Below are 27,008 nucleotides of genomic sequence, written 5' to 3'. Positions count from 1 at the left end.
GTATCACCTCTAACAATACCATTCCATTCTGAAAATATCCACCCTAATGGCTGCATTTCTTTAGTTTCTGAAGCAGAACAGAGGGACCAGAAAGGTTTCTTCCCCATTTTTCTCAACAAGAAACACATTCCAATCTACCACCAGTGTGATCTAACTCAATCATTCTTCAGCACGTAACATGTAAGAAGTGAGTATGCAAAGATTCCTTCTTAGATGAACAATTAAGGCTTAAAGCAACCACCCTGGTTGGCTGGTTGAACAAACGACACATGTTCACACAGGAATTATTCAGTCAACCATCTTAATAAGGATTTACTTTAAACAGAACCTTGTATGGGTACACTAGACTCAGTCTCATTAAGTAGTAAGTTGGATTTTTATACAGCATGAACCACTGGCAATCTAAAACAGACCCACTGAAGAATGGAATGGAGAATCAAACGCAATGTTTCAGACCCAAGCTCTATGTGCCTTTAATACTTTCTTTTTCCTTTTTTTTCTGAGAGAGTGCACACTACAACAGACATTTGCGTTTATCATGTTTTTAACTTCTTTTCTAAGGGTGAACTCTCTGAATCTGCATCTTCCAGCTCCACTCTGTGTCTTTTCAGTCCTCCAAGAGACTGAGTACTCTCACTGCCCGTAGGATGCAAGTCTGCGGTATCCTCTCTTGTGCCCACACTGTAGCTGTTTGAGTCCATTTCAGACAGGCAGCAGTCTTTGTGCAAGGTCACACCCATCTGTACAAGGTTGCCATTATCAGCATTTGAGTGCATCTGTAGTCCTTGTGTCATGGTCCCCTGCTCTCCAAAACTCTGTCCATTATTGAAGCATGAGGGGCGAAGATGTAAGTGGCCATTATTGTGGTTAACACAGGAGGTGTCAAGGCTTCTCTCCTCACTGTCATCAGTCTGGTTTCTGGAGCAGTGACCTGACATGCTACAGATGGCAACAGTGGAGAACGGAGGGACCAATGAGTGATGGCTTGATGCTGGTTGACAGTTCTGACTATTCTTCTGTTCCACAAGTCCGGCAGTCTGAATGCACGGATCTTCAGTACAACTATTTAGCCCTTTGCAGTTAGCCTTTCCATTGAGCTTTTTAGTTTCAAAAGAATGCTCTATACCTCCACTGCTAGTGTCTTCAGATCTGTTTTCTTGACCATCCATTCGTCGCTGATTGTCACATTCATGAGCTTGGCCATTACTAGAATTTTCTATCAAGCCACATTCTTTTAAAGTTTCATTGTTGTGGCTTTCGGTAGAAAGAGCTGGGGAACCTTGAGGAACTCCTGAACTCAAATTCCTAGTATCTTCTTTATTTAGCAAGTGTGCCGTATTGTGCCTCCCACTCGTTCCTGGTTTTCCTTCGTCATTCTCCCCATCTCCTATGGAGGACTCACCATCTTTACTAGCTGAATACGATATATAAGAATAATGAAGCCATTTGTAAGCTTTGTAAATCTTTCTCTCCACTGATTCACTGTCTGAACAAGAAGAAGTCCTTTCTTTGAGAACTTCTTTGTTGGCCGAACCCCTTTCTGGCGAAGAAGCTGGAGAAGAAGACAGATCATCTACCTTGATCTGGGGGTAATCATAGATATCCTCACCTATGTAGGGAGTCACATTCTCTGTGTTAGTACTAGTCCTTTCTTCCCTTTGCATCTTCTGTCGGCACCTCAGTGCATTGCGTTGCCTCATAGATGTGCGTCGTTCATTCAGTTCCTCTTCCTCTTCTGTACTGCTGCTGCTGCTGGAACTGCTGGATTCGTTCTCCTCAGGACTTGGGGACGGTGGCCGTGGGAAAAGGTCTGTATCTAGTTCTGCCTCACAGGTATTCTCATCAGAATCGGACTCATTGGAAAGGGCCAGGAGACGTTTATCTTGATACTTTCTCAGTGCAGAGAGCCTTTGCTGACGGGAAGCCACATCTTCTCTGGCTGAGGGGGATTCAGTTGATCTTAAGGCCCTTAAGTTATAGGCAGTTTCATCAGACTCTTCAGCCACATGTGGTGGAGAGTGATGCAAAGAGGCAGAGGACTCCGACTCGCTGTAAGCAGAGCGTTCACTTACTCCTGCATGGAGCTGCAGGATTGTGCTCTCACTGAGGTCGCTGTCTGAGTCAGAACTCCAGCCCTCGATTTCCCGGCGCACCAGGGAGTCAAAAAAGGCCATCATCCGTGGATCTTCCTGGACTGACTGGTTGGCGTAATCATGGGACAAGCCACTACCGCTGTTCAACACAAGACTGATGTACTCCTCATGAGTGTAGAGGCAACGTGAATCATCCTCAATTCTACCATCCAGATCCCCTGTGCAGTCAGGCTGTTTGTAAGGACTCCAGATCTGTAACAGCAAACAAAAAAAATACATATGTCTTTGAATTCATAGAACAGTAGTGAAAATATCCAGAACAATTGCAAATTGCACATCACTTTTATTAATTTTTACCCCTCAGATCCTTTCTTACAAGGATTCCAGAGATGTGGCGTTTTTCTCTCCCACTTTACAAATGTATTTTTCCTGCATCTAACCTCACCCACCCAGAACTTAAAAGCTCTCATGCTGCAGATTATCCGTAATTTCAATATTTCAGTGTGCAATTATTTCTCCCAAATTGCAAGGCTCTATTTTTACATAAAAGGGGACGCTTACTCACTAATGGTAAGAATAGTTTGTTGCCTACCATACAGTCTTAGCACTAATGAAGGTACTTGTTTCCCAGGAAACTAGAGTTGCTTGTGCCAGTGATGCAGAGTAATATTTCATCCAGCTGCACAGTCAGTCATATCTGATCAGCAGGCAGGGAGCTGAATAGCAGACCTACACTACGCCCTTTAGGCAACACTTGTAAAGGAAAGCAAGCACCCAACATTCTCTCAAGACACAGCAACAGTTTTGCAGATAGCAGGGAAAGGTGAAGATTTTCGCTAAAGGTTATTTTTGAAGTGTAGAGAGATCGTGATGTTACAAAGTTTAATGATTTAACCAATAGCAACAGCCTTGACTGTGCTGTCCATCAGTTTTCCTGGCGTGGAGGGGAAGAGGAAAAATAAAAGCCTCAAAGAAGATCCACCACTACCTCTAACAAACTCCCAGTAATCCACTGAAAACATAACAGTTGGATCTCCTCACCTTTCTCAGCTTTACTCACAGATTTGGGGCAATATGACTGAGGCACTCACTGGACAATCACTATCAATTTGTTCAAGACTGATAATTAACGTGCTGCACAGCATTCACTGTAAGCAGAGACAGCATGTGGCTTATCCACAATGCTGCCTTAACGTTCTGCTTATAAAACACTTAATTTCAGTCATGCTTTGGTTTTACCATGCTAACAACCTCGGGGAAAAGAATTCTGTCAGCTGTCTTACCAGGTTGGCCTTTTGGGATAGACTTTGGCAAAAACATCTCTTTTCCCCAGAGAAATTAGTTAAGCTTTGTTTCAAGCAGAGAAAACTGCGAACAAAGTGTTTTGCATGTGTTAATGGGATAATCAGCACTCATCTCAGATGCTTACTTGACACATGCAACATAATCTGATACTACCACAACAATCACTTCAAAAAAAAGCTCATGAGAATGACAGCAATTCTGTATTCACAGAGATTTTCAGTGTACAGTAAGACCTTAAACTTTTAATATTAGAAGTAGAGAAAAAAAAATCAATTGCTATTACTTGCTCAGCACAGCCAAATTGAAGATGTACAGGTAAACTCTATTCTGGAATTCTCCCCAACTTGCCTTTATTTCGCATCCTCTCTAAGTTATGGCTAACAAACCTTCCACATATGACCTGACTATGTAGATAAAACAGACTCTATTCTAAAATTGAGCTGGGCTGGACATATACCTCTTTCTGTATGGCTATCACCAAGCTGCCTTTCACAGCAAGGGTAAAGGAACCAAACATTGCATATTAGCCTGTTCCTAGAAACATGTCTCAATATCAAGGTGTATCCGCTATTTGTATTTAATTGCTATTTTTATTATTTGTAGTACTTAAATTATCTTCCAGTACAGTTCATTAATAAAACACTTGAAAACAGAATGAAGGCCGTCTCCATTCCTCAATTCAAGCACTGAACCTACTAGACATGTAGCTCAAAGGACAAGCATGAGGTTTGGATAAAGATAACAAAACTCAACCTAAGCCCATTATGACTTCCACCATCCATACTGAAACTTTTTGAATTATTCAAGAGAATGAAAGAATTGCTCTTCATCCTCTAATTATTTCCCATGCTCCACTTCCTAAAGACAAGGTAGAAAGAGCTTTCTCTCACTGCATGCATGAGAGGAGAGTTTCAGGATCCACCAAGTTTTTGAACAGCAAAATAGAACTCTACTTGCTCACAGAACTTTTCCGAGCTGCTGCCTTCTTGATGATTTAACCAACACATGTTCAGTACTTTCTCTCATAATTTATGAGATCTTTCCCCTTCTTTGCCACACTATTTAGCATTTCAGCAAGTAGACCAGATCTTTTTGTACTCAAGAAGCATACAACTTCTTGTAAAAGCTTCATACCTCATGCCTGGACAAGCTGTCTGGCATGCCCCTCCTCATATTGTCTTAGCAGTGTTATATTGATCACTAAGTTTTATAAAACTTGGTTTTTAAGCAAGAGAATTGGAAAACTCTCAGGAAGTCTTTAAACTGGCAACAACTGGTCCGGTGCTCTTCATGGCACCCGAAATGTCCTTCTTTGTAAATGGAATGCCTCTGCCTTTTTCTCATCCTCTGACTGATGCCATGCTGAGGAAGAATGTGAGCAAATTGGAGAAAAAAAGTTGGCAAATCACTCCTCTGAAGCAACAATATATCAAGAAGTTCTTTCTCTGTCAGAGGATTAAGGAGTTGAGTATTACTCACTGATGCCCCGAGTGCAGATATAAAAATAGGAACAATGACAGAAAAGGAGAGTACGAAACTGGTTTGGGCAAACCCCAAATTTGAAAACAAAAAAGTGGTTATGCCCATAGTGTGAGAATAATTAAAATCAGCTATATTAGATTATCTGATTAGGCAGAGGCAGCTAGCCACAACGACATTAATCTGTCACCATAGCAACACGGGCAAACAGACTTTGCTATCTTTGATATACTGATGATTTTTCAGCAAATGGGCCCTACAACAGTTGTGCTCAGTTACACAGTATTCTGTTTCCAGTACAAAACAGTATTTCTTTCTGAAAAACCCTTATGCAATTTATTTATTTTACCTTTTCTGGAACTGTCTTCTAATTGCATAATTCTCTGTGGCACTCCTCTAAGCCCCACACATCAGAGGGAATGCCTCATTTATTTCTCCTGCAATGCAATTCATTTGCCTGCTAGCACATCCCAAAGTCACACACTTAACTGTGGAGAAAGTGGTATTTTTCTGTTTTTCATTGCCTGAGCCCTTGTGGTGAATGCCTACTACAATGATAATTTTAGTTAACAGCTGTGCTTTTCCATATGATTTCGCTCATGTTCAGGTTTCTGAAATGCAGGACAACGAGCACTTCACTTGGGTTGGTGTGTCCAGCACACAGTGTCTGGAGTCAAGGCTTCTAGCATCCTTTATTAAAGAACCTGTTGAGTCTTATTTTTGGTTTCTGAAACCTCCTTACTCGAATATTTACACGACTCCCCATCTTACCCTTTATATTCTCAGTCCTAGCAGAAATCAAACCATAAACCACTGAGCTCCTGATTACATTCTCAGAGGTGCTTTACAACAAAATAAAACTAAAGCAAAAAACTCATAATCATAAAGGTCAAAATCATTCTTGTGAAAGCTATTCATTTCAGCAGGGCTAGGCCAGAGATGAATTTGTATCTCATTTGCAATCAGCATTAAAATAGCAAATGTGTTGGCAGAAGCACATGGAATTATTGAATGGTTTGTCTGTATCACGCCTTGATGCTGGTGCGATCAGTTCCTCACTTCTAGAAGTACTAAATTTAGGCCCGCTAGTCTAAAAATTAAAGGCTCAGACAAATAACTGCTTGCACCTACATTTTTAATTCATCACAGAGTTTCTGCAATTGAGGGAACAGAATACCAGCCAACTGCAATGAAGTTATTGCCTGTGATTTAATTCCAGAAAGATTTTTAGAAGACACTAGAAGGACAGTACAAGGAAGAACACTTCTTAAGGAACTGACTAAAACAAACAAACAAAACCCAACAAAACAAGAAAACATGAAAACCCCTAACTATAATTCTCATTTATGGCTCTTCCTCTTGTACTCTCAACTTCTTTGAGCAAGTACATAAAATGTTTATATGGGGAAAAGATAGATAGTCATGCAAGGGAAAGGACTTGTGTTCTTAGCTGGTTTTAATGCAGTAAATAGCCCCTCAGAACTGCTGGTGGTGTTTTTCCTGTTTTGTCCTTCTGCTAGTGGCAGTTAATAGCCTGCAACCTACCTGTAGAAGTGGCTGGAATGAAAAAGAAACCACCATTGTGTGGTCACCCACAAACCACTGTTCACTAAGACAGTGCCCTTTAAAGGTGAAGTCATGCAGATCAGACAAGATACAAGCCTTAAAACAACCTGATCTCCACACAAGGCACATTACAAGCTGAGACACACAACAAAAGGGTAAGAAGTTCTGGCTTGCTAATAAACTTTAAACATCTTTCTCTTAATTTGTTTCCAGCTCGCAATGTTTGGGGAATTCCGTTCCTTCAAAGCAAGCTACACAAGTTCCCTTGCACACACTGGGACACAACAGGCGTTCTCTTCTAAGGGAGCATTCAAGCAGAGGTGTCTTTGAAAGTGTTACACAACCTGTGACTGGGGTCTTAATCAAACTAACCTTTTAATCACTAGGTGCCTCCCCAACCCCAAACCCTAGCAGAAGTACACAAAAGCAACGCAGGGGATGTTTATACCAATGCTAATCCAACAGCTTAAGCACACTCATGCAGGAAGGATTCACAGGGTGAAGGGTCAGCAGATCTAAAATCCAAAAGGGAGAATTCAGGCTGCGTGAATCAAGTTCCAAAGCGGGGGTGGGGGGGCTGGGGGGAAGCCTCTGGCAAAACTGTTGTTAAACAGTGGCAGTTTGACTGGAAATTGAAAAATTGCTGAGCTGCTAAGACTGTTCAATGCACTTTTGTTCAAAGCCTGTATTGGACAGATTTGCAATCAAACCTGTCAGAGGGACACAGATAAAGAAAGAAGTAGGAAAGCAAATTAAACTACCAGTGGAAGACAGAAGAGAAGAAAAGCTGAATTACACCCAGAACCCAAATGCTGATAGCTGTAATGCAAAGGAGGCAGCTGTGCATTGGACCATGGTACCAGGTTTTTGGGCTAGTCCTGGTCGATAAGTTGCAGACCACTAAAACATTCCCTTACAGTACAAATTCATTCCATAAGCTTTTAGTTTGCCAAACCATTTACTAATACCCAAACCAACCTCACTTACAGCCTCATGCAGGTAAGATTTTTACGAAGTCACTCACGAAGCAATTAGAAGCAGCAACCATTCTCATTATCCTACTTAAAAGTTATATCTTTCTGGTTTTTTTCATCTTGTTGATGGACCTAAATTACAGCAAAATTTCTATGGCAGCAGAATGCCAAGTGCATTAGTATAGCATAATCCTCTGCCTCCCCACCCTCAACCTCTGCTATTAGAAATGCCAAAAAGGTTTCTACCTTGCTCCCACAATATTGGTAGTCTTATCCTTAAGGAAAGAAAGTTTCAGAACCTGACAGAGACTGTTATCTCTTTACATTCCATACAAAAAAGGCACAAAACTTCCGAAAAATACTGTACATTGTTAGAGGATTCAGACTCCCCCCCCCCCCATATTGCAGAAGGTATTGAGTCCTGTTTCCTCTAGAAGCCACAGAGAGGTGTGTTGAATTGATTCAATGCAGAAATGTGTAAAAAAAATATAGAACGGCTCGTGAGACATTATTTGGGCCAAATTCAGCTACGCCAAGCTAGATTAAGGCTCAACAATACTCTCTGGAAACATTTTTATTAAATTTCAGCCTGAAGTATCAGAAATCTTAGGAGATCATGTTACAGCTGTGACCAAACTCTTCCAAGAAGGACATGATATTTTAGTTATGTACAGAATCAAAATGCAACAGAATTCCTTCTTTGTGGTACAAATCCCAGAAATTCTGACCTTATCCCTCATCTCTAAAACCTTTAAAATTGAAATAGAGCTTAAAGTTGAAATGCCCAGTTAAAATTTGCATAATTTTATAGCCAGCAAGTGAGATGTACCACTTTACAAAAGAATAAGATGAGAAGATAGGATGGGTGTGGAAAAGAATGATGCTGAGCAAAACAAAGCATTTCTTTCTGAAAAAGAACACACTTTCTGATAATTAATCTTACCTTTATAATCTTTTCAACACCAGAAGAACAGATCATATAAGTGTGAGGATTAAACCGGACTTGGTTTACAATTGACCGATGACCTTTCAATACCATAAAAGCACCATTGACGACCCTGCCAATGCCACCTAGAGGAAAAAGAAGCACACATTAAATGAATAATTAAATCTTCCTATTGCTTTAATTCATAACAATTTAAAGTCATATTATATATGACAACGAGCTTCAACTTTATTTTGCAATATTTTAAGGCCTGTGTTGGCTGTAGAATTCCAATATTATGAGCAATGCCCTTATGAAAAGCTGCAAGTTTGATGACAAGCATCCTTCCTGCAGCTTAAGACTTGGAGGCTAGCTTTAGCTCAATTATCTAAATAAACAACGAAGGGTTTTGCCCTAATATGACAAGTATGTGAATAAGATCAACATACATACTTAATGAAGTCACAAGTGAAACCACACTGTTAAGGCATGACACTACACACCGTTCGCAAATTTGAAGCAGAGACAAATAAAGAGGTTGACTTTTATAATAGTTATACTCTTTTATTAAAGAAATATTTTTTTAAATCAGCAATTCATTACTGTCACTGTTGACTCTAGTCTGATGGGCAGGAGCTCTAACAGAGCCAATCGTCAAGGCTACTAACCCGTGTTACTACATTACAGCTGCATTTAGTATAGCCTTCCCTAGATCTAAAATAACTCGTATTTCTGTGAATCAATCTTAAAAGGGACCTGAAATAACACATCTGATCAGTGGGTTACATTATTCCTTGTCACAAGGCAGGGAATTGGGTGAAGTGAAATACTTTTGTGCTAGTGGTAAAACTCAAAACAGAAGCCAGACAGCTTTTCTGCTTGGTCACTATTTACTAAGTCTATATATATTTACTAAGACCAAAGCAAGAAACTGTCACATAGCCATTTTTTATATTCATAGATTCACAGAATTAAAACCATAAATTTGTTAGAAAGTGTACCTGTGTATCTGCATAAATAAGTGTCAACCAACATGCTATGGTTACATTTTCAATGAAAGAAACCAAAGCTTTTAGAAGAGGCAAAGTTAAAACTGAAAACCACCCTGGAGGAAAACATTCTTGCTATTCACAACTTCAGCAGCAGTTAGTGCACCATACAGAAAACCAAAATAAAGTCATTAGCTTTGGTGCTACTTATAGTGCCATCTTAATACCAAACAAGTAAACTTTATGTTCTCCTTGCTGAACCTGTTTGCTATCCTCCTTTGGTCTCAACAGGAGCTCTTTCAACTGAAACAGCTACTGGGTTAAAGCCCTAAGCCCAATGTTGTACAACTTGTCTTCTAAAACATAGTCAGAGTTCTCTCTGCAGTACACATTTCCTAAAGAAAAACTGGCATTAACACCACAGAGTAGCAAGATAGAAAGGCCAAGGGGAAAAAAAAAAAGGAAAAAAGGTATTCCTGTATCACCTTCCATTTGTTTGGTTTGATAGAGAACCACAGCTAGTGCGCTTGTGTTCAGTCCCTCTCAGAGGAAGTATTCTATTCCTTCCACTCATTTTAATTACACTCAGAAGACCAGATTGATGTGTTTATGGTGTACAAACCATGGCAAGGACCTAGAAAAGAGGAGTCATCCAACTCCTAAAAATCCATGATCAGATCTTTTTACTGCTTCTGGAAAGCGTTCTGTTCGCACAAATCAATTTTTGCAGACCAAACTGCAGTCTCATTGCACTTTGGGACAGAAGATATGTGCCTGAAGAAAGGAAAAGAGATGGCCAGTAACTTATGGACCAAAAGACACGCCCGTTTTAAAGAATTTGTATAGAAAGAAGACTCATTTAAAATTAAGATAACTTGAAATGGACACTCCAGTTAACTTCTAAGTATGTTCATCGAATCTGCACTAAGACTGAACTACCTGGCATGGTTCTCTTATTTGGGTACACTTGTGTTTTCTGTATAAGTTCAGAGATAAGTTCTGCCTTTAGCAACATTTCACCCGTGTAAGAAAAGTTGACTGATGAAGTAACTGACTGAAGAGCAGGCTCATTAAATGCCAAATCGGGGTCTTTTGATTCTCTTCTACATCTTATGAGATTCCTCACATCCTTTCATTCTGCTTACCCTGCTAGACATCCATGACCACATTTATGGCTTATGGCAAGTTGCCCTACTCCTACAGCATTCCTTCCAGCCACACTACAGTTGTCAATCCAACTGCATCTATCAAGTTAATGGCAGATGGTTACACCAAGATCAGTTCTCAGCGCAGTTATCTTGACCTAGCAGACAAATGTTCCAGGAAAGAAGGCCTCAGGAATGAAGTGACAATTCGTTTAAGAAGTGTTTCAACTCTATAAGTAATGTCTCAAACACGTTTTAACTACCCACACATTCAAGCTACGTGAATTCAGCGCAAAATAAGAAATAGGCCCTATGAAACACTTACAAAAGAGTCAGAAGTTAAGAGATACAATCAGCAAAGAAAGAATTGTAGTGGAGATTAAATACAAATTTAGGGCACCAATATCTTGGGCTGGATTTCCAAATCGGTCATTGGCTTTTTGTGGTACTGTCACCAGTGTGAATTAACCCATGGTTATTTTCCTAGTAAAACAGTGAAACCAGGTTTTTAATGCCAGAACAGTCTTCTGGCATTAAACTTTAATAAAGGTCTATCAATACACTAAGAGCATATGATGAAAAGTGCACAGCAAGCCATGTCTAGAACACAGCTGTCCCCAGCCTCTAGTCAAATTCGGGCAGTGTCTGAAGCCCAGAAGGCAAAACCTAGGCTGCATCAAACGATATGTGGTCAGCATGTCAAGGAAAGGCATTCTGCCCCTTTATTCTGCATAGACCCCATCTGTCTGTGAGTACTGTGTCCAGCTCTGGGGTCCCCAGCACACCAAAAGGCATGGACATGCTAGAGTGGGTCCAGGAAGGCCACAAAAAGGATAAGGAGGGATGGAACACCTCTCCTATGAGGAAAGGCTTAGGGAGTTGGGGGTGTTCCGCCTGGAGAAGACAAGGCTCTAGGAGACCTTATAGTAATCTTTCAATAAAGGGGGCTTGTAAGAAAGACAGAGAGAGACTTTTTACTAAGGCCTGTAGTGACAGGAGAAGAAGCAACAGTTTTAAGCTGAAAAAGCATAGATTTATATTGGATATAAGGGAGACATTTTTTACAATGAGGGTGGTGAGACATTGGAACAGGCTGCTGAGAGAAGCTGTAGATACCCCATCTCTGGAAATGCCTAAGGTCAGGTTGGATGGGGCTTTAAGCAACCTGACCTAGTGGAAAACATCATTGCTTATTGCAGGAGGGTTGGACTAGATGACCTTTAATGGTCCTTTCCAAATCAAACCATTCTGTGGTTCCATGATGGAATTCCAAAGCTTTCTGCTTTAATACTGAAGTTCCCTAAATTCCTTTTAAGCTGTTAACAGTAAAATCAGAGGAAGCATAGCACTAGAACATCTTCACTCCTCTTAGAGCGAATATGAACCTTCCTTCAAAGCCCCTTAAAACAACTAACTGCCTAGCTACAGGAAAAGTCACTTAGGAGCAGATTACTACCATCACAAATCCTAGCAGTCAGCTTCTTCCAGTACAAGAGGTTTTAATCTTTAATACAAAAAGTATTGACTCCAGCAACACTCTGATAATCTTTGCGTCAAATGTAATAAACTGCCCCAGAACTTAATTTTTGGACAACCTCACCTAATGCAATTTTAGTCTACCAACTCCTATGTGCTTAAGCAACATCATTAAGCCAGCCCTTAATGCAGAGCCTTCTACATCCTTATCCTGATAGTGGTCCCATCATTTTACAGTAGCCCAAAGCTGGTATCATGTTACATGAGTATCTACATGGCAGACGTATGCCTGTGTCCAGACGTGTCTGGACTCCCCCTGCCTCTCAGCAGAGGCTTAGCTGCAGCCATACAGCTTGTAGCTGTCTCACAGTGTGAGTTAAGTTTGCTCATGTCTGCTGGCCAAAAAAATAAAGTGCCTCTATACGTTAAGTGGTGGTCATAAACTGCTCAAATTCCTGAGGCCATCTTCCCTTTTTTTGCATGTAATAATTCCAATTTCTTTTTGCTGCCTTCACTTGAACTGGTGTTTTTACTGGTATTGTTTCACCAGAATTCACTTCTGCTATTTAGGGGATGGAGGTGTAGTTTGTTTGCTTTTGAATTTCATGGCGTGCACAGATCCTGCAACTGGTTTAACATGGAAACTTCTATATTCTTAGATGGTTACCATGTGTATAAGCGCTGCTTATAAAGAAGTTTTATAAATAAAGTCTTAAAGTCTTCAGAGGCCAATTATGCCAATTTTAGGCGGTTTCTAACTTTCTAACCTCTAACTACTAGAGGGAGGGGATGAAGATATACTAGCTGGTTTACAATTCTTTCCAAAAATTGCTATGCTTAAAACAGTTCTGAGTCTGGTTGAGTGTTGTAGCTGTGCTGGTCAATGTTTTCTTGGTCTGCTTTTTCTCGGTACACAAAGTGAAATGTCAAGAAAATCCCTCTTCCTCAACACCCAGCAAATAAACGCTGCAAAGAATAACAACAAAAAGTAAAAAAATTCCTTTAAATAATATCTTAATATGACATCCGACCAGCTGGAAGAAATAACGTATAAAAGACAGAAGGAAGGAATAACTTGCTTTGAAGTAGTAGATGTCTAATAAGTTGCCAAAGTGATTACTTCTTGGTTTGCTTTATTATTTTGGTTTTAGTATTATGCTAATGAAATCCTTGTTAATCATGTGGGTTGGTAAATATTTATGCAAATGAGTTGACATTTCACATATTGAGAACATGCTGGATGGTACATACCATTTCAAAAAACACTAGTAAATTATAATGAGAAAGTGAGATAGCAATCTGGCCTCCTATGCACAAGTTCCAGAACACATAGCAGCATTTAAAAAAAAACCACAGAAGAATGAATTATTTGAAGGATAAGGAAAGTGACAGATTATTAGGAAAAGTGTGCTAGTGTAGAAATCCTGTAAGAATGCAGAACGGTCTCTAAACTAATGGAAGCTGCATTGTTCCAAACATTTGAAAAAACCGTCAAAGTACCAGAGAACTTGCTGGGATAAGGAACAATCCTCCACTGGCTCTGTAATAGAGGAATTAAATGACCTCATTAAGAAGTCCTTTCTATCTATACACTGAAAAAGAAGTCCTATGTTCATATAAGGTAGAAAGACGTTCCACAGACTAGCATAACTTCATACTAGCCTTGTGAATTACTCGAAGTGCTGAAAACTCCTGAGAAGAACCAGAAATTTGCAGCTGCTGCCAGTGTACCATAGCATACCATTCCACTGTAGTACTTGGCACTACAGTAGAAAGCTCATTTTAAATTAATGTAGTTTTCATTAATAATAATCCAGGACACATTTACACCACAGGATGCTATCTTGCATTTGAATTCTATGAGGTCATGATGTGCTAACAGAAGAGAGATACCATAGTGTGGAAAGCAAATGCACACAATGCAAGCAAATACGTGCAGCACACAGGGTGTCTGCTTTCAGTGCAGCAGATTATATTTAGAGTCCTTAAAATGTCTCTCTCTGATCACTCACATACCTGTATTTGTTTTGCACAATGCATACCAGCAGATGGCTTTGCTCCTCCTTCACCCAGCTAGAGTGAAGCTAGATTTAAACACTAACACTCTCCCTGGTTGCACAGAGCCCGGCAGCATTCCGTCTAATGAGACCAGGAATCTCATTCCAGCCAGAGCAACTTCAAGATTTCTCAGCAGCACAGGCAAAACTGACTTTGGTCACATTAAATATGGGGTGAGAACAGCTGGCCAAGACCCTTTCTCTTCCTGGCATGGTTAAGAGGAGAGAGTTTGGAGAGGCACCAGGGGACTCCAGCTTTGTACAACTGCCTCTACACGAGAAAGAAAAAAGGAGTGTCTCCCCATGAGAAAGCACCTACAACTCCATCTGCAGACTGTTTCCTCCATCACCTTTGAACCCACCCTCCACCTCCCAGGCCAGGTGAAAGGATTGGTGTGGTCTGGCAGAGCTTTAGTAAGCCCAGGGAGCAGAGGGCTGGGGTCAACACCTGCCTCAGGCAATCTGCTCTCTTCCAGGCAATCACCCACTTTGCCTAGCTTACCTGTGGTGGTCTTCTACCTCTGCAGAGGTTCCAAAAGCCAAAGAAAAAATTAATATCTAGACATCTAAACAACATGCAGAAAGCTGCATATTTTCTTTAAAAATACAAACCTTCCAGAGCTTGTTCCCTGTTGGGCCAGATGGCTTCCCCTGCCCCAATCCAACCAGTATGTATATATGCATGCTTGCACATATATAAAAATATATAAATATATATAAATTTATATATAAAATATATAGAAATCTCAAAAATAGCTAAAGACATTAGGAAACACTTAATCATCTATTATTCATCTTCACTTATCAGACTCTAACTTTGAGAACTTAAAACACAAGCTGTCTCCAATGAGATAACACTGTCTAAAGGTTGTAAAAAGGTCTGTTGCTGAATTCTTCAAGCCTAAAGAGGCATCTGCATTTACAATGACCAAAGAGCAGAAAAAAAATGGAAGAAAAATTACACCAGTTCTGTTGAAAATTGGTGCAATTACTTTAGTAACTGGATCACAATGACAGGCTCTTTCTTGTTAGCAGTTACAGTAAAAGACAGAATTAAAGAGAAGTTTTGAAATGCAGTCTGCTGCTCTGATTTAGTGAAGCTTTTCCTAAGTCCAGTGACAGCCTGCTCACGTAAACTGAAGGATTCCAAACTGTCTTCTCAATCGCAAATAAATATCATATCCCTCACATAGCATCTTGGAGCCATAATTCAAAAGCAAGAGACAAGCTCCGAGTTGCAAAGATGATTCAGAGTAGTGGGTGAGGAATGTAAATTCCATTTTGCAAAATATTTGGTCTACTAAAGCCTCTATTACCCCACAAGACATGTCAGGTTCTGTCTTGAACACGGATTCTTTACCAGCTAAGAAACCACGTTTATAGTAGTCAGGTTTAAATACTGCCAGAAGTGCAGTCTTGCTGGGCAGGTCGTGTAGGGCTGGTGACTCCTCCCACTTCTAGCTTGCCTTGGAGCCAAATAAAAACAGTGGAAGCTCAGGACTGCTTTTCTTCTGCCAGGCTAAGTTATTTATTTTTCTAGAAATTCTGCTTTAAAGAGGAAATTGGCTAACAAATTCACCAAACAATCGGCAATTACTACTAAAGCACAGTGGAAAGCTGGGTAGCACTTGGATGGAGAAGAAAGTGAAAAAATGAGCGAACTATTCCATCTCTGAGAAAGGAAAAAAGGCAGTTATAAAGCAACCAACCTTCTGGCATAGGAAATCCTGGCCTATTCGGAGTAATCGAAGATTGTGGAGGGAGATAGACAATGAAACTCCTCAACAGAATAGCTTCCTAAGCTATTTAGGAAATACCTTTTTTCACAGACCTCCTGGCCTTGAAATAAGTCCTGTCTAATAACTGGACCGAACAAAACTACTGGTAGAGTTTCCAGCTGAGAGGGAATCACTGAATGCAACCTATTGGGAGGACACCTCTACAACATGACTTTTTGCAAAAAACAGCAGAATCTGTTCTATTTTCCTGGCAAAATACCAGCACAGGTAACCACATTCCTCCAACTTGAAATATATTTGCAATTGTCTGACTGGGGTGTTCCTTCCCATTTCATCTTTTGTGTAGTACTGTTGTTAGTAATTGCTGCACCTGCACTTGAGCAAGATCTTGTATTTCAGAGTTATTATTAAGGATGTAGCTCTATTAAAATATTCAGGCTTGCAAGAAGTTGCTATTTACAAATAGCTCATATAATTTAAAGCAGTTGTATCATAAATATTTATAGCAACACAATGCCAGAATTCAACCGGAAGGTAGAAATCCGTTAGAGAGATATTTTTATTTAAAATACCAAGCCACAGTACAGGACATTACATCATCCTGTGCAGTGTGTGCAATATCTAAAAATAAAAACCACATTTTACTACCTCAGATCACAAACCCAAAGACACTCCTATTTTAAGCTAGAACATGAGAACAAGAAGTTGTCCACTGAAGCAGAAGCTTTCCAAGGCCTCCACATTCCTACAGCAAGACTTTCTCCAAGAAGGATGCGCACCTCTAGCCGAACAATTATTCTGAACCACAGGATAAGATTTAAGAAAGCATGTTTCATCACACTTAAAACAGGCATAACCCTTCAAGAAGAGGTGAATGAAGAAAAGAGCTTCAATAAGCCTGTCACAGGTGATCTGGACGACCAATGAGTTATTTGCCACAGAAGCCAGATCTTTAGGTCTAACAAAACAAAGCTGAGGAGTTTCACTAGGAAGTATCAATAAGAGGACTGCTCAAGTTACAGGAGACCAAGACGTACACATTCCTACTACAGGAGCTTCTGATCCTATTAAGCAACTACTGAGGGCAAGTGACACTAAGTAATTATTTTGTAACTGAAGTGTCATAAGTTCACTGCCACCCTTCCTCAAGTTGCAAGAACCAGAAACAAGAAAGCTGATCAAAACACATGTGACACTGTTTTGTGGTAGTTCTAGTGATAACTCTTTGTGCAAAGGTCCCATATACAAAATTTCTAACCTGCAGTTGCCTGGCAAAAAAGTTTTCAAGAGCATCAGAGCCAGATAAACACAAAATCCCAAATCCAGAATTTACAAATGGAGTCAAAACAAGTTTAGTAACAAAACTAAAATGTAATTCTACAATCCACATATAAAAATTTACATATAAATAACTAACTTAAATGCATGCAATCTTTGTTTTAACTAAGAGGAAATTCCACAAGTAGTAGTAAAACAACGCTGAATGTAAATGGAAATAATACAAATTAAAAGAAAAGCAGACGTCTCTAATATAAACTCTAAAAGGCTAAAGTACTGGTATACTTAGCAGGGCCATCTTCAGGACTTCTGGACTGCAACATCAAATATTGGTTAAACAAGCAGTCCAAAATCAGAATGGCATTTTCCTCAAACCTCTGCCATTAACCAAACCTTTTAGAGGCTAGCCAGTCTCTCACCTGTGGATTAGACAGATGTAATTAACAGCCTCTGAAATTAAACAAGATATTTTCATTTTACCTCCAACACAGCTTGCAATTTGCTCTCACTATTGCTAAAGCACCTGAGACCACAGGATAGACCCGAGTTGTACTTAATACCACTAAAATGTACAGTTTAAACTGTCAGAGCCATTAAAAACAGAAAAGGTAATACATTTCCTCAGGTCTCGAGTCTTTCAATCAAGATTCAACTTCCTTCTAAAAGACCATGGCGATTTGTTTCAACAGAAGAGCTATCCTGACATTGTATCCCTTAGAGTGTCACATTGCCAAACCTTACACAACACTAGACAGTATCAAACGAGGCACTGACTAGCTGTGGCACCTACAATACTACCACTATATCCCATGCATATTGCTGCTTTTCTTTACTCCAACACCTTCCCCTACACTTTCACAGAGTTGAGCTAAGTCTACTTGCTTAGCATGTCTGCCCCAGTATGGGAAAGGGTCAGAAATTAGTCAAAAGTGGTCATTTCCAGCAGCTGATAGTGCTCCTTCCCCCAGAAAGTAAAAGAGCATAACTGCTTTGTATTAGAATTCACAGGGAGAGTTTTGGTGTAAGAGGAAGGAAAGAGGGGAAGATAGGCCAATGCACTGGAGCTGTAAGGAGCAGTCTGTGAACTCAGCCCTACTTCATGCTGTAAGCTTCATTAGCTGAAATTCTTAGTAACAGATCCCAAGTTCTCCAGTGAACTCAGATCAGCTTAGAAATAGAGGAGCCGGTAGACAGGAGGAAGGAACGACAGACCCTGCTCCAGCTCCTTCTCTTCATAAGTTCATCTAGAAGATTTATCTGAGAATGTTATATGAGAAGATAATTAAAATCATTATGATAAAATATTCAAATGGCATTGTCCACTGTTATCCAGAGACTGGATTAGGCATTTGTAAACTCTCCCCATCCAGCTTTCACCAGAATAACTCGAGATTCAGAAGCTGAGTGGGAATTGCAATTAAAAAAAAAAAAATAAAAAAAATCAAACTTCTGTTTTTCAGACAATGCCCCTGCCACCCCAGATTCCAAAACAACAAAACTTACCTGCTTCTGGATCTGGAGGAATCCTCCACATATACAAATTGAAGTCATCAGAGCCTGAAAGGATGTACTGTTAGGAATAAAAATAAAAGCAGTTTACCACAAAAGTATCACCTGAAGTATTTTATTGTTAATCTAGTTTCTCCAAACCAAAAGTGAGGAAAAAGATATTATTTGTATCATTCTTTGCACCTCCCCGATAAACTTATCCTTAAATGGGGGTGAGACAGCAGCACAAAAGTGTTGCATACATAAAAACACACCAAAATTCAAACCCATGCTTTACTTATCTAATGCCTGCTGCCCAAAGTGTACGTATTCTTTGCTAAATAAGACTATGGATTTTGGCTGGCTTTAATACAAGCACGTCTAAATCAAATTCTCATATCCCACAGCCTGCAAATCTGGTCTTTTGTTAACGTCAAGTTATTTCATTCTTTTTTCTCATCTCCAGAACCACAGAAAGCTTCATCAAACACATTCCTAAGAAGAGAGCTGGCATGTCCATTACACACAAGCACGACATGTCTGGCTTATCAGTCAACTAAGACCATCAAAAGTCAGTCACTGAAGATAATCTTTGAACACTGAACAACAACATAGTTAAACGTTCACTGTCAGCAAGCTTCAAGCAGTTTAAAGCCCCCACATTTATGATACTGTTCAAATTTTTCCTGACTGTAGTTACTCTGAAGAGATTGAAGGCTGCCCTTTTTCAACAGTGCATGAATGATAAGCAATCTCCTTATTGTACAGATGTTTAGGCAATATGCAATTGGAAGTAGCTTAATATGCTACAAACATGCACTGAAATGACAGGTGACATTTGATACGGTAAAAAGCTTACGCCTCTTGGTTATAAGAGGCCACAAACTGTGCCTTGTCTCTAAATACCTCTTCTGCAATAAACTGTACACCCTGTCATTTATTTCTTTCCCAAATTAGAGATGAGATGGCAAGTAGTGGAACCAAGGGCAGATTCCAATTCCAGTTATACTGCCACAGACAGTGTAAATCTCTAGCCCTCAACTGACTTAAGGCTTCTGCTTAATCAATACAGTCAATAAATTGGGGCTTTTGTTTTGTTGTTACTAGGGCAGAGGGAAGGGAGAAAAAGAAAGAAAATTAGCAAGTTTGTCCCCTTTCTAACCTTTGGTAGGAGACAAATTCTGTTTTGTTTGGCTCAAATATTTTCGTCTTTCATTCTCCAGAGATACATAAACTCATCAGACAAAGTAATATCAAGCACTGAACAGAAGTCCTGGAATAACACAGGACTGAGTAGCGAATAAAGAAAAAGCATACACTAACACAGAGAAAACTGTTATGAATTCGCATACATTCTGTTTGCAATGCTAATTACGTCTGTGCAGCGTTTGCATGTTTCCACCCACAAAAATGCAATAACCAACCACTAAAATTCCTTCCCTGGCTTCCTACTATCACGATCCACCTTTCTTTTTTTTTCTTATTTTTAAGGATGTAGGATGTGAGTAAGCACTTACGAATGCAATTCTACTCATTTTCTGACAGATAAGAAGCATTGAGAGAACAAAAGTTCCTTTAAAAACTTGTGCACGCTAGTTCTGCATCACTCAGACCCATTCTTTCCAAGCCAGAAAGTTATTTCTACAAACCAACATGTTCAGGCACTTAGGCAGCTTACCTCTGCCAAACTGACCCGATGGTGCCAGGAACATGCACTCCCCTTTCATTTGACTGCTCATAAATGTTAGCCCACAGCAGGCTGAGTCACTACCAAAACTACACAAATTAGGGCTCGTATAAGCCTCCTAGCAATCAGAAAGAAAGCACTTTTGGTATGTTTTGTTACAAAAGAAATGCTACATGGAAAAAAAAAAAGTCTTATTTAAAGTTATAAAGATGTTGCAAATTTTTAGCATTTACTACCAAACTGCATGGTTGAAGTAGCAAATGCTTTGCCTGGGACACATGGAAAAAAATGGAGACTTCTAAACCAGCTAGAAAGCTCAGTACCTTAAATTTATGACTATAACATCCCTTTTCCTTTTAAAGCAAACAAGCTCTAACAACTCCTCAATATGAGAGTCATCTACCACTTTCCATAATAAATCAAACAAATCAAACCAACAATGACAGGTCCCAAAATGAAAGATTTCAGATACCCTGCACACAACACAGAAAAAACACATTACATACGTGCAGGCAATGAAGTGTCTGTGAGACTCTTTAAAGCGGCTTCCAAAGCGATACACTACAGAACACACTGCGTATCTTCTAAGACTGAATGACCAATTGTTTTGGAAATCCAGTATATCATTTCCCACCAAACATACTACCTGCAAAGACCACCGATTCAAGGATACTTTTACTTCGGAGACAGAAAAATTTAGAGGCCCGTAGAGTGATACGGACTAATGGCAACTTGACTGCACTACCAAGAGCGTAACCAGTAGGTCAGGCCCCAGAAAGGTAGTAGAATCTTCACCCTTGCAAATCCAAAATTTACCTGGACAATGCCCTGAGAAACCTCATCCAACTTGGAAGATGCTCTGCTCTGTGAAGCAGATGATCCAAGCAGTCTTTTCCAACCTGGTGATTCTATAATTCTATGATTCTAGTCAAGCTCAGTTCAGGATCTGAGCTGTTCTGAAGAAGTACTTATGGGTTTAATCTTACAACTGAGACTGCCATCAGTTAGTGCCAAAAGCATTAAATGATAAATTCATTTACACAAGTTTGATGTTGTGAGCAACAGGCTGCAAGTTGCAAACTTATATAAAAAGTTTAGATATTATTCCAATAGTTAGCTCTGCCAATAATTATCAGAAATGGATCTTATTCCACAGAATATCCAACCACTTGGTATCTCTGCAATTCCGCTGCTGCCATTGTAGCAGCCAGCATTGTCTTCCACTCTCTTTCCTTGTTACGATATCTCTGGGGTACATGTCTCCCTGCTGTTCAGACAACACAGAATTGATTTCCCCAGTGCATTCCTTTGGTCCTTTGCTGTAAGACCAAGTGACAGGGGTCTGAGAAGTAGAATATGGCTTTTCAGACAGATACCAAGAGACTGCCAGAAACACAATTTCATGACTGCAGCTATCGCAAGAAAGATATGCCAGATGAATCTCCAAGAGCAGGCACCCAAGCTGCTAAAGACAGAAACACGTCTCTTCTATGACATTTTAAAAGGAAACTCCAATTAGTACTCTCTACACAAGACAATAGGAACTCAAGGCCTTTGAAGAGCATAGCTGGACCGACATTACTAGGACATTTAGATGATCATTTGGGATTTTTCTTTGATGCATTCATTATTAGTATAAAAATAAGACAATAGTTTTCCACACTAGTTGAAAGCTGGAGACTAAGTATTGAGAAAACACAAAAGTCAGTCCATACTACTAGAAAATTAAGAAATTATTGCTACAAAGTGCACCGAGCTTTAGCTAATAAGGCTGAAATACTGAAGGAATAGAGTAGAATTTTTAAAAGGGGAGAATAGAAAGGAAAGAAAAAGAAAGAGTCGAGGTGGGGTAGGTGAGAGAATGTCATGCTGTATATGTTTAGACTCCATTTTAATTGTGGCCAAGGATTTTTGGTCCCAAGATGTGCAAAATTATAATTCCTAGCAGAGTACCTTCTACTTACTCATTTTAAGAACAAAAGCCCAGATAATCAAATCACTGAGGCAAGCTGCTAAGGGGCAAGCATATGAGTATACAGAGAGACAAGTAAATGGCAGAGACAGCGTGCACTCTCCCTCTTCTACCCTCCCATCCAAAAGACTCCAAGTGGAACATAACCTAAAAAATAGTGCAGTGCCGAATACTGAATGGGATCAGACGCTGCGCAAGGAGCTCAGATGTCTGGGGGGAAAAGACCAATATTAAAACCTCCTGTTTCATTGTCTGTATTTTTGCTGCTGTATCTGACCAAGATGTTGGAAATCAACATTCACAATATTCACATGAACATGAGATTAGACAGAAAAACAGTTGCTAATAATTAATACTGCATTTTTTTCAGAAGGGAAGAATCAGCTTCTATGTCTAGCTGTTAGAAACAATGACAGGAAAAGGCTTCCAGATGACTACAAGCTGCTGATTCAGAAGTTTGCCTTAGATGGAAGAAAACTCAGGCGCGGTTTGAGTCTGAGAAAACAGAAATTCAGTCTGAGCTTGAAGTAGACATAAAATTCTTAAAATGAACTATCATCAGGAATCTGGCAGAATTACTTTGGACTAGCACTCCTCCACTCAATCCACTGTTATTCTTCTCCTTTTCTCTCTCCCCAAGGAAATTACAGCAGCTGATATAAATAGAAATTTAATCTGCTTCTTCTACAGCCTCGTAACAGTAGCATTAGCATTGCATTTCACAAAGTACTACGACTCCGGGGAATTTATTTTTGGTCTTACCACTGCCACTCTAAAAGCTTTCAAAATCCCACAAGCTACGTTTCCTCAGGTGCTACTGAATATGGAGTACTTCAACAGAATTGTATCTAATTCAAACATCATTTTGCAGTTTCCAACATCCACATTTCCTTTTCCTATAGAACATCCTCTTACTTATGACATATATCTGAGACATTTTTAAGCTTTGGGTTCTACAGACAAGGGACCAGCAGACGTGGATAATTTTCCAAAAAAGTACCAGCAAGCCTTTTGAATGATCCTACTAACAGAGGGGAGAATAAGAAGAATGTTAGAGAATTTGTCTTAAAAACACAAAACTAAAAGCACTATCACTGCATAACTTTAAATGGATGAATGAGATCATGGATAACCATCTGAAAAGTGACTGCTGCTAAGCTACTAACAGGAAAATGCTTGTTAGAGACACTTAAATTCCATGCCACTACTTACAGCTTTACTAACAAGTCAGTTTTGAAAGAGACTGAACTTCTTAAATCTCAGTTAATTCCCACTCACTTAAGCACATCTGTCCTCTCTTCAGAGAGGCCAATGAAACTTGGGGCAGAAAAGATCAGAGTAGACAGATTTTTTTCCTTGGGCTTTTAGTGAGCTGTCCTCGAGCTTCCTGAAGTAATGCAAAACCCAGACAGAGGGGAAAGAGCACAGAGGCATCCAAATTTGAAACAGTTCTGGTGGTGCTTTGTACAGCTTCATTGAGAGATAGTATGTATAGTCCCTCTATGTATTGCATGTAACATAATATAACTCATGGGCTGGGTGTAGACTTTGCTTTTTTTCCTATGACAACAGATTAAGAATCTGGATTTGTGGCGGTCTGATAAGTCAAAGTCTTAACTCCACTAGAACACGTGAGAAGAGCTGCCTTGCACATCCTCTCTGTGGTGCGATATGCACTGAGGAAACCACTGTTTGACATGAAACATCACTGAAATCAGAAAGACATCAATTATTTGTCCAAAAGAGACTGAAAATCATAGCAATCAGCACTTTGGAGAAGGAATCCATTTACATGAAGAATGTAAAAACTGTGTATCTTTCCAGGGAGGAAAGGTTTCCTGAGGAAACAGGGCTTATGCTATTTCTTTCTTTGTGGCATCTCTCCACCTCCAAGAGCTTTTAAGCCTAATGGCCAATTTCAAATTTGGTAGAGGACCAGATGGTTCCAGAATTATGGGCTGCCTAGAAATATTCATTTACAAACAGGCAGCCACACAAAGGACAGAGGGACTCTGTAAGTAGCCACTGAGAGCAAAGCAGTACCATAATTATACCCCTGTACTAACCATAAGGAAACTGAACGGGAACTCATCCTTGAGCCCAACAAAATCCCAATGATATCACGACAATCTGCTTCTATGGAACTATTTTAAAGGGCGTAAGAAAGCAAGCCATAAACAAAAGCAAAAAGTAAGAAAGGTCACCACATGTACACATGCATGTATTTGCGTGTGCTTGTATGTATGTATCTATAAAAAATATCGCAATCATGAACACAGGTTTTGCTATACATTATGTAGTTTACATGAAAAATGTTTGAACACAACCAAAATTCTTTTTTTAATAGCTCCTCCTGGGCCTGTTGTGATGCCAAAACTGCTCTACACATCTTCCTTAAAAACGAGAGACTTTGTCTTTTTTTGCCATTTGAAAAAAGCGACTGATACTTAATTTACCATTTGATCAGAATTTAGTGTTAAGTCTGCATTTGCTGCAGGTAGCAACCCCAAAGGTTTGTTTCCAAATCATCTTTCTATTTTTAGAGTAGCCTCTGACCAGAGGGGAAACAAGGTAAGGACATATCTATAGAGGAGGAAAAGACTTTTTCTGATTCAAAAGGCAACAAGAAGCAAACAAACAAGAAATAAGCAAGATAATACAGCTTGTTTAAGGTGGGCAGTACCAGAGAAACAAAAGCAAAAAAACCACCAGGATCTCCCAGGGAGCAGTGCACTGCCTCCTTTCCTTAAACAATTAAAAAATAAACAACAGTCAGTTGGGTCAAGTACTTCCATCTCTTTGTGATTCCTGATCTTTCTGTGGGCCACTACCTTTATGCTGATTACTCTAGGATTTTAGTATAGAGTTCCCACTAAGCACAGCTCAAAAAGTTGCTCTACTGATCATCTGCCGACCTCCTCCTGAGGTATGTTCCTACCTACATTCCTTGGGCCACCATCAGCGCCAGTGACACAGTAATGGTCTAGTTCAGTATCTAGAAAAGTAAAATCCCATACAAATTGCAGTCAGTCTTTCTGCATATTTCTTCTCATTTATGAATGTCAACCAGCTTCTGTAGGGGTCAGGTGACTGCCAGTACAGCCCAAGCCAAGTACAGGATCTACCCTCTAAGTAGCATCCTGCCTTGTCTGTACCTTTGGACTGCAACCTCAGACTGGCTGCCACTTCTCCTTTTAGAAGATCTCACTGTTACCAAGAATTTCCTCTCCCCAAGCCAGTTAACCAGGGTGTAGGGTCTGAAAGAGCAGTCACCCGTGCAGTCTGTTATCTCTTGCTGTTGTATCACAGTGAAAAGAAATCTAAAGTAAGCGGAGACATAACTGGGAAAGCTTTTTCTGTAATGTGTTTTGGAAAGCTTGGTCAGAGAAATCATTTAGCTACAAGAAAGGACAGCTATATATTCTTTTATCTTCCTCTTTGTAACAAATTCCGAGGGGCAAATCATGTATTTTGTGCAGTACTTAACAAATTTAAAGGGTGATCTATGACTGGGGTTCACAGAATTCTGGCATTAAGAAACACATCTTTCTTCATGCTAGCCAGGGGAGCAGCTTGCAAACATTTGAGACTGTTTTTCAGGAAGGTTGAAACTGGCACAAAAGAGAGCTTAAAAGTTTTCCATTTCAGGCTGAGAATCAAGCAGGTAAGTCCAAAGGCTTTTTACAACAGAAACTTTGTTCCTCAGTTAGAAGCATGCCTACCTTATGAACAGAAAAAGAAAAGCTGTGACACAGCAGACTGGAGAAACACAAATTGCTTCTAGTACATAAAATTCAAAACCAAACATTTGTATTCTCACTCCCTAAATCCCTAATCTTATAAGCAGCCAACTCAGTGTGGGGCAGTTTTACAGCTGCCTTTTTGCCATGCAGAAAGGCCATAACAATAATTTTATTCATGAACAAAAGCAACTTAGAAACCCTCATTGTGGATATCTGTGGCAGGGAAAATATTCCTATTATGTTCCAAAGACAGCAACAAGTTTATCTGAGTGTATGAAGAGGACTCTTCTATACGTGACTAAAGCCGCACATACCCAAACTGCTCTCATTGTCAGCCATCTGTTACTTTAGAGACACACATTAAATCAAATATTCTATTAGTCAAAACCTCCAGAATTCAGTCACTTTTTCAGCACCTAGACAAGGCATAGTTCTCACAGTTCAACAAGAAACACTGTTGGTGCAGTACCCACTGTATGCCATTTTTAGCAGTGCATTCCTGCTCACTCTTCGTTCTCTTCCCTTTCCCCCCCCACACAAGGGATGCTACTACATTGCAGATCTCCTGTGATGCACTATGAGGAACACAAAGCCTGCAAACCTCAGTCTCCCAAGTCAGGGTTCAACTCCACTAGAATTTAGCTTCAGTATGGGTCCCTTTGGGCTACTGCATTAGACCCAGAGGTCTAAATACCTCCCCCAAGGGCTTACAGGAATGCAGAAGAAAAGGGACATAGGAAATGGTGCTGGCGGGATGCCCCATGGAATGGGGTAAGAACTGATTCCAGTAAGAAGGGTGGAAGAGAACTCCCACTCCTTTCTGTCAAGATGCTAACTCCGAGGAGACATTTTCAGTATAACCCTCCCATATCAAAAGTGACGGGGATCATCGAATCATAGAATAGTTTGGGTTGGAAGGGACCTTAAAGATCACCCAGTTCCAACCCCTCTGCCATAGGCAGGGACACCTCCCACTAGATCAGGCTGCCCAAGGCCCCATCCAACCCAGCCTTGAACACCTCCAGGGATGAGGCAGCCACAGCCCCATCTCGTGGTGAAGAAATTCTTCCTTATATCTAGTCTAAATCTGCC

General features: G+C 40.0%; 1 protein-coding gene across 1 annotated transcript in view; it reads right to left on the bottom strand.

Moving 5' to 3' along the window:
* Positions 1–284: 284 nt before the first annotated feature.
* The window catches only part of DCAF5 (DDB1 and CUL4 associated factor 5), a 68,011-nt gene continuing 41,287 nt past the window's right edge, over positions 285–27,008 (bottom strand). Inside the window, exons 7-9 of the mRNA XM_069858173.1 lie at positions 18,530–18,596; positions 8,361–8,488; positions 285–2,345 (exon numbers count right to left, since the gene is read on the bottom strand). Coding sequence (XP_069714274.1) covers positions 537–2,345; positions 8,361–8,488; positions 18,530–18,596 — 2,004 coding nt within the window. The 3' untranslated portion in view covers positions 285–536. The remainder of the gene's footprint in view (positions 2,346–8,360; positions 8,489–18,529; positions 18,597–27,008) is intronic.

The sequence above is a fragment of the Phaenicophaeus curvirostris genome, chromosome 5, assembly GCF_032191515.1.
Source record: "Phaenicophaeus curvirostris isolate KB17595 chromosome 5, BPBGC_Pcur_1.0, whole genome shotgun sequence".
NCBI lineage: Eukaryota > Metazoa > Chordata > Aves > Cuculiformes > Cuculidae > Phaenicophaeus > Phaenicophaeus curvirostris.
Note: the sequence above shows the minus strand (reverse complement) of the source record. Positions and strands in the feature narration are given on the sequence as shown.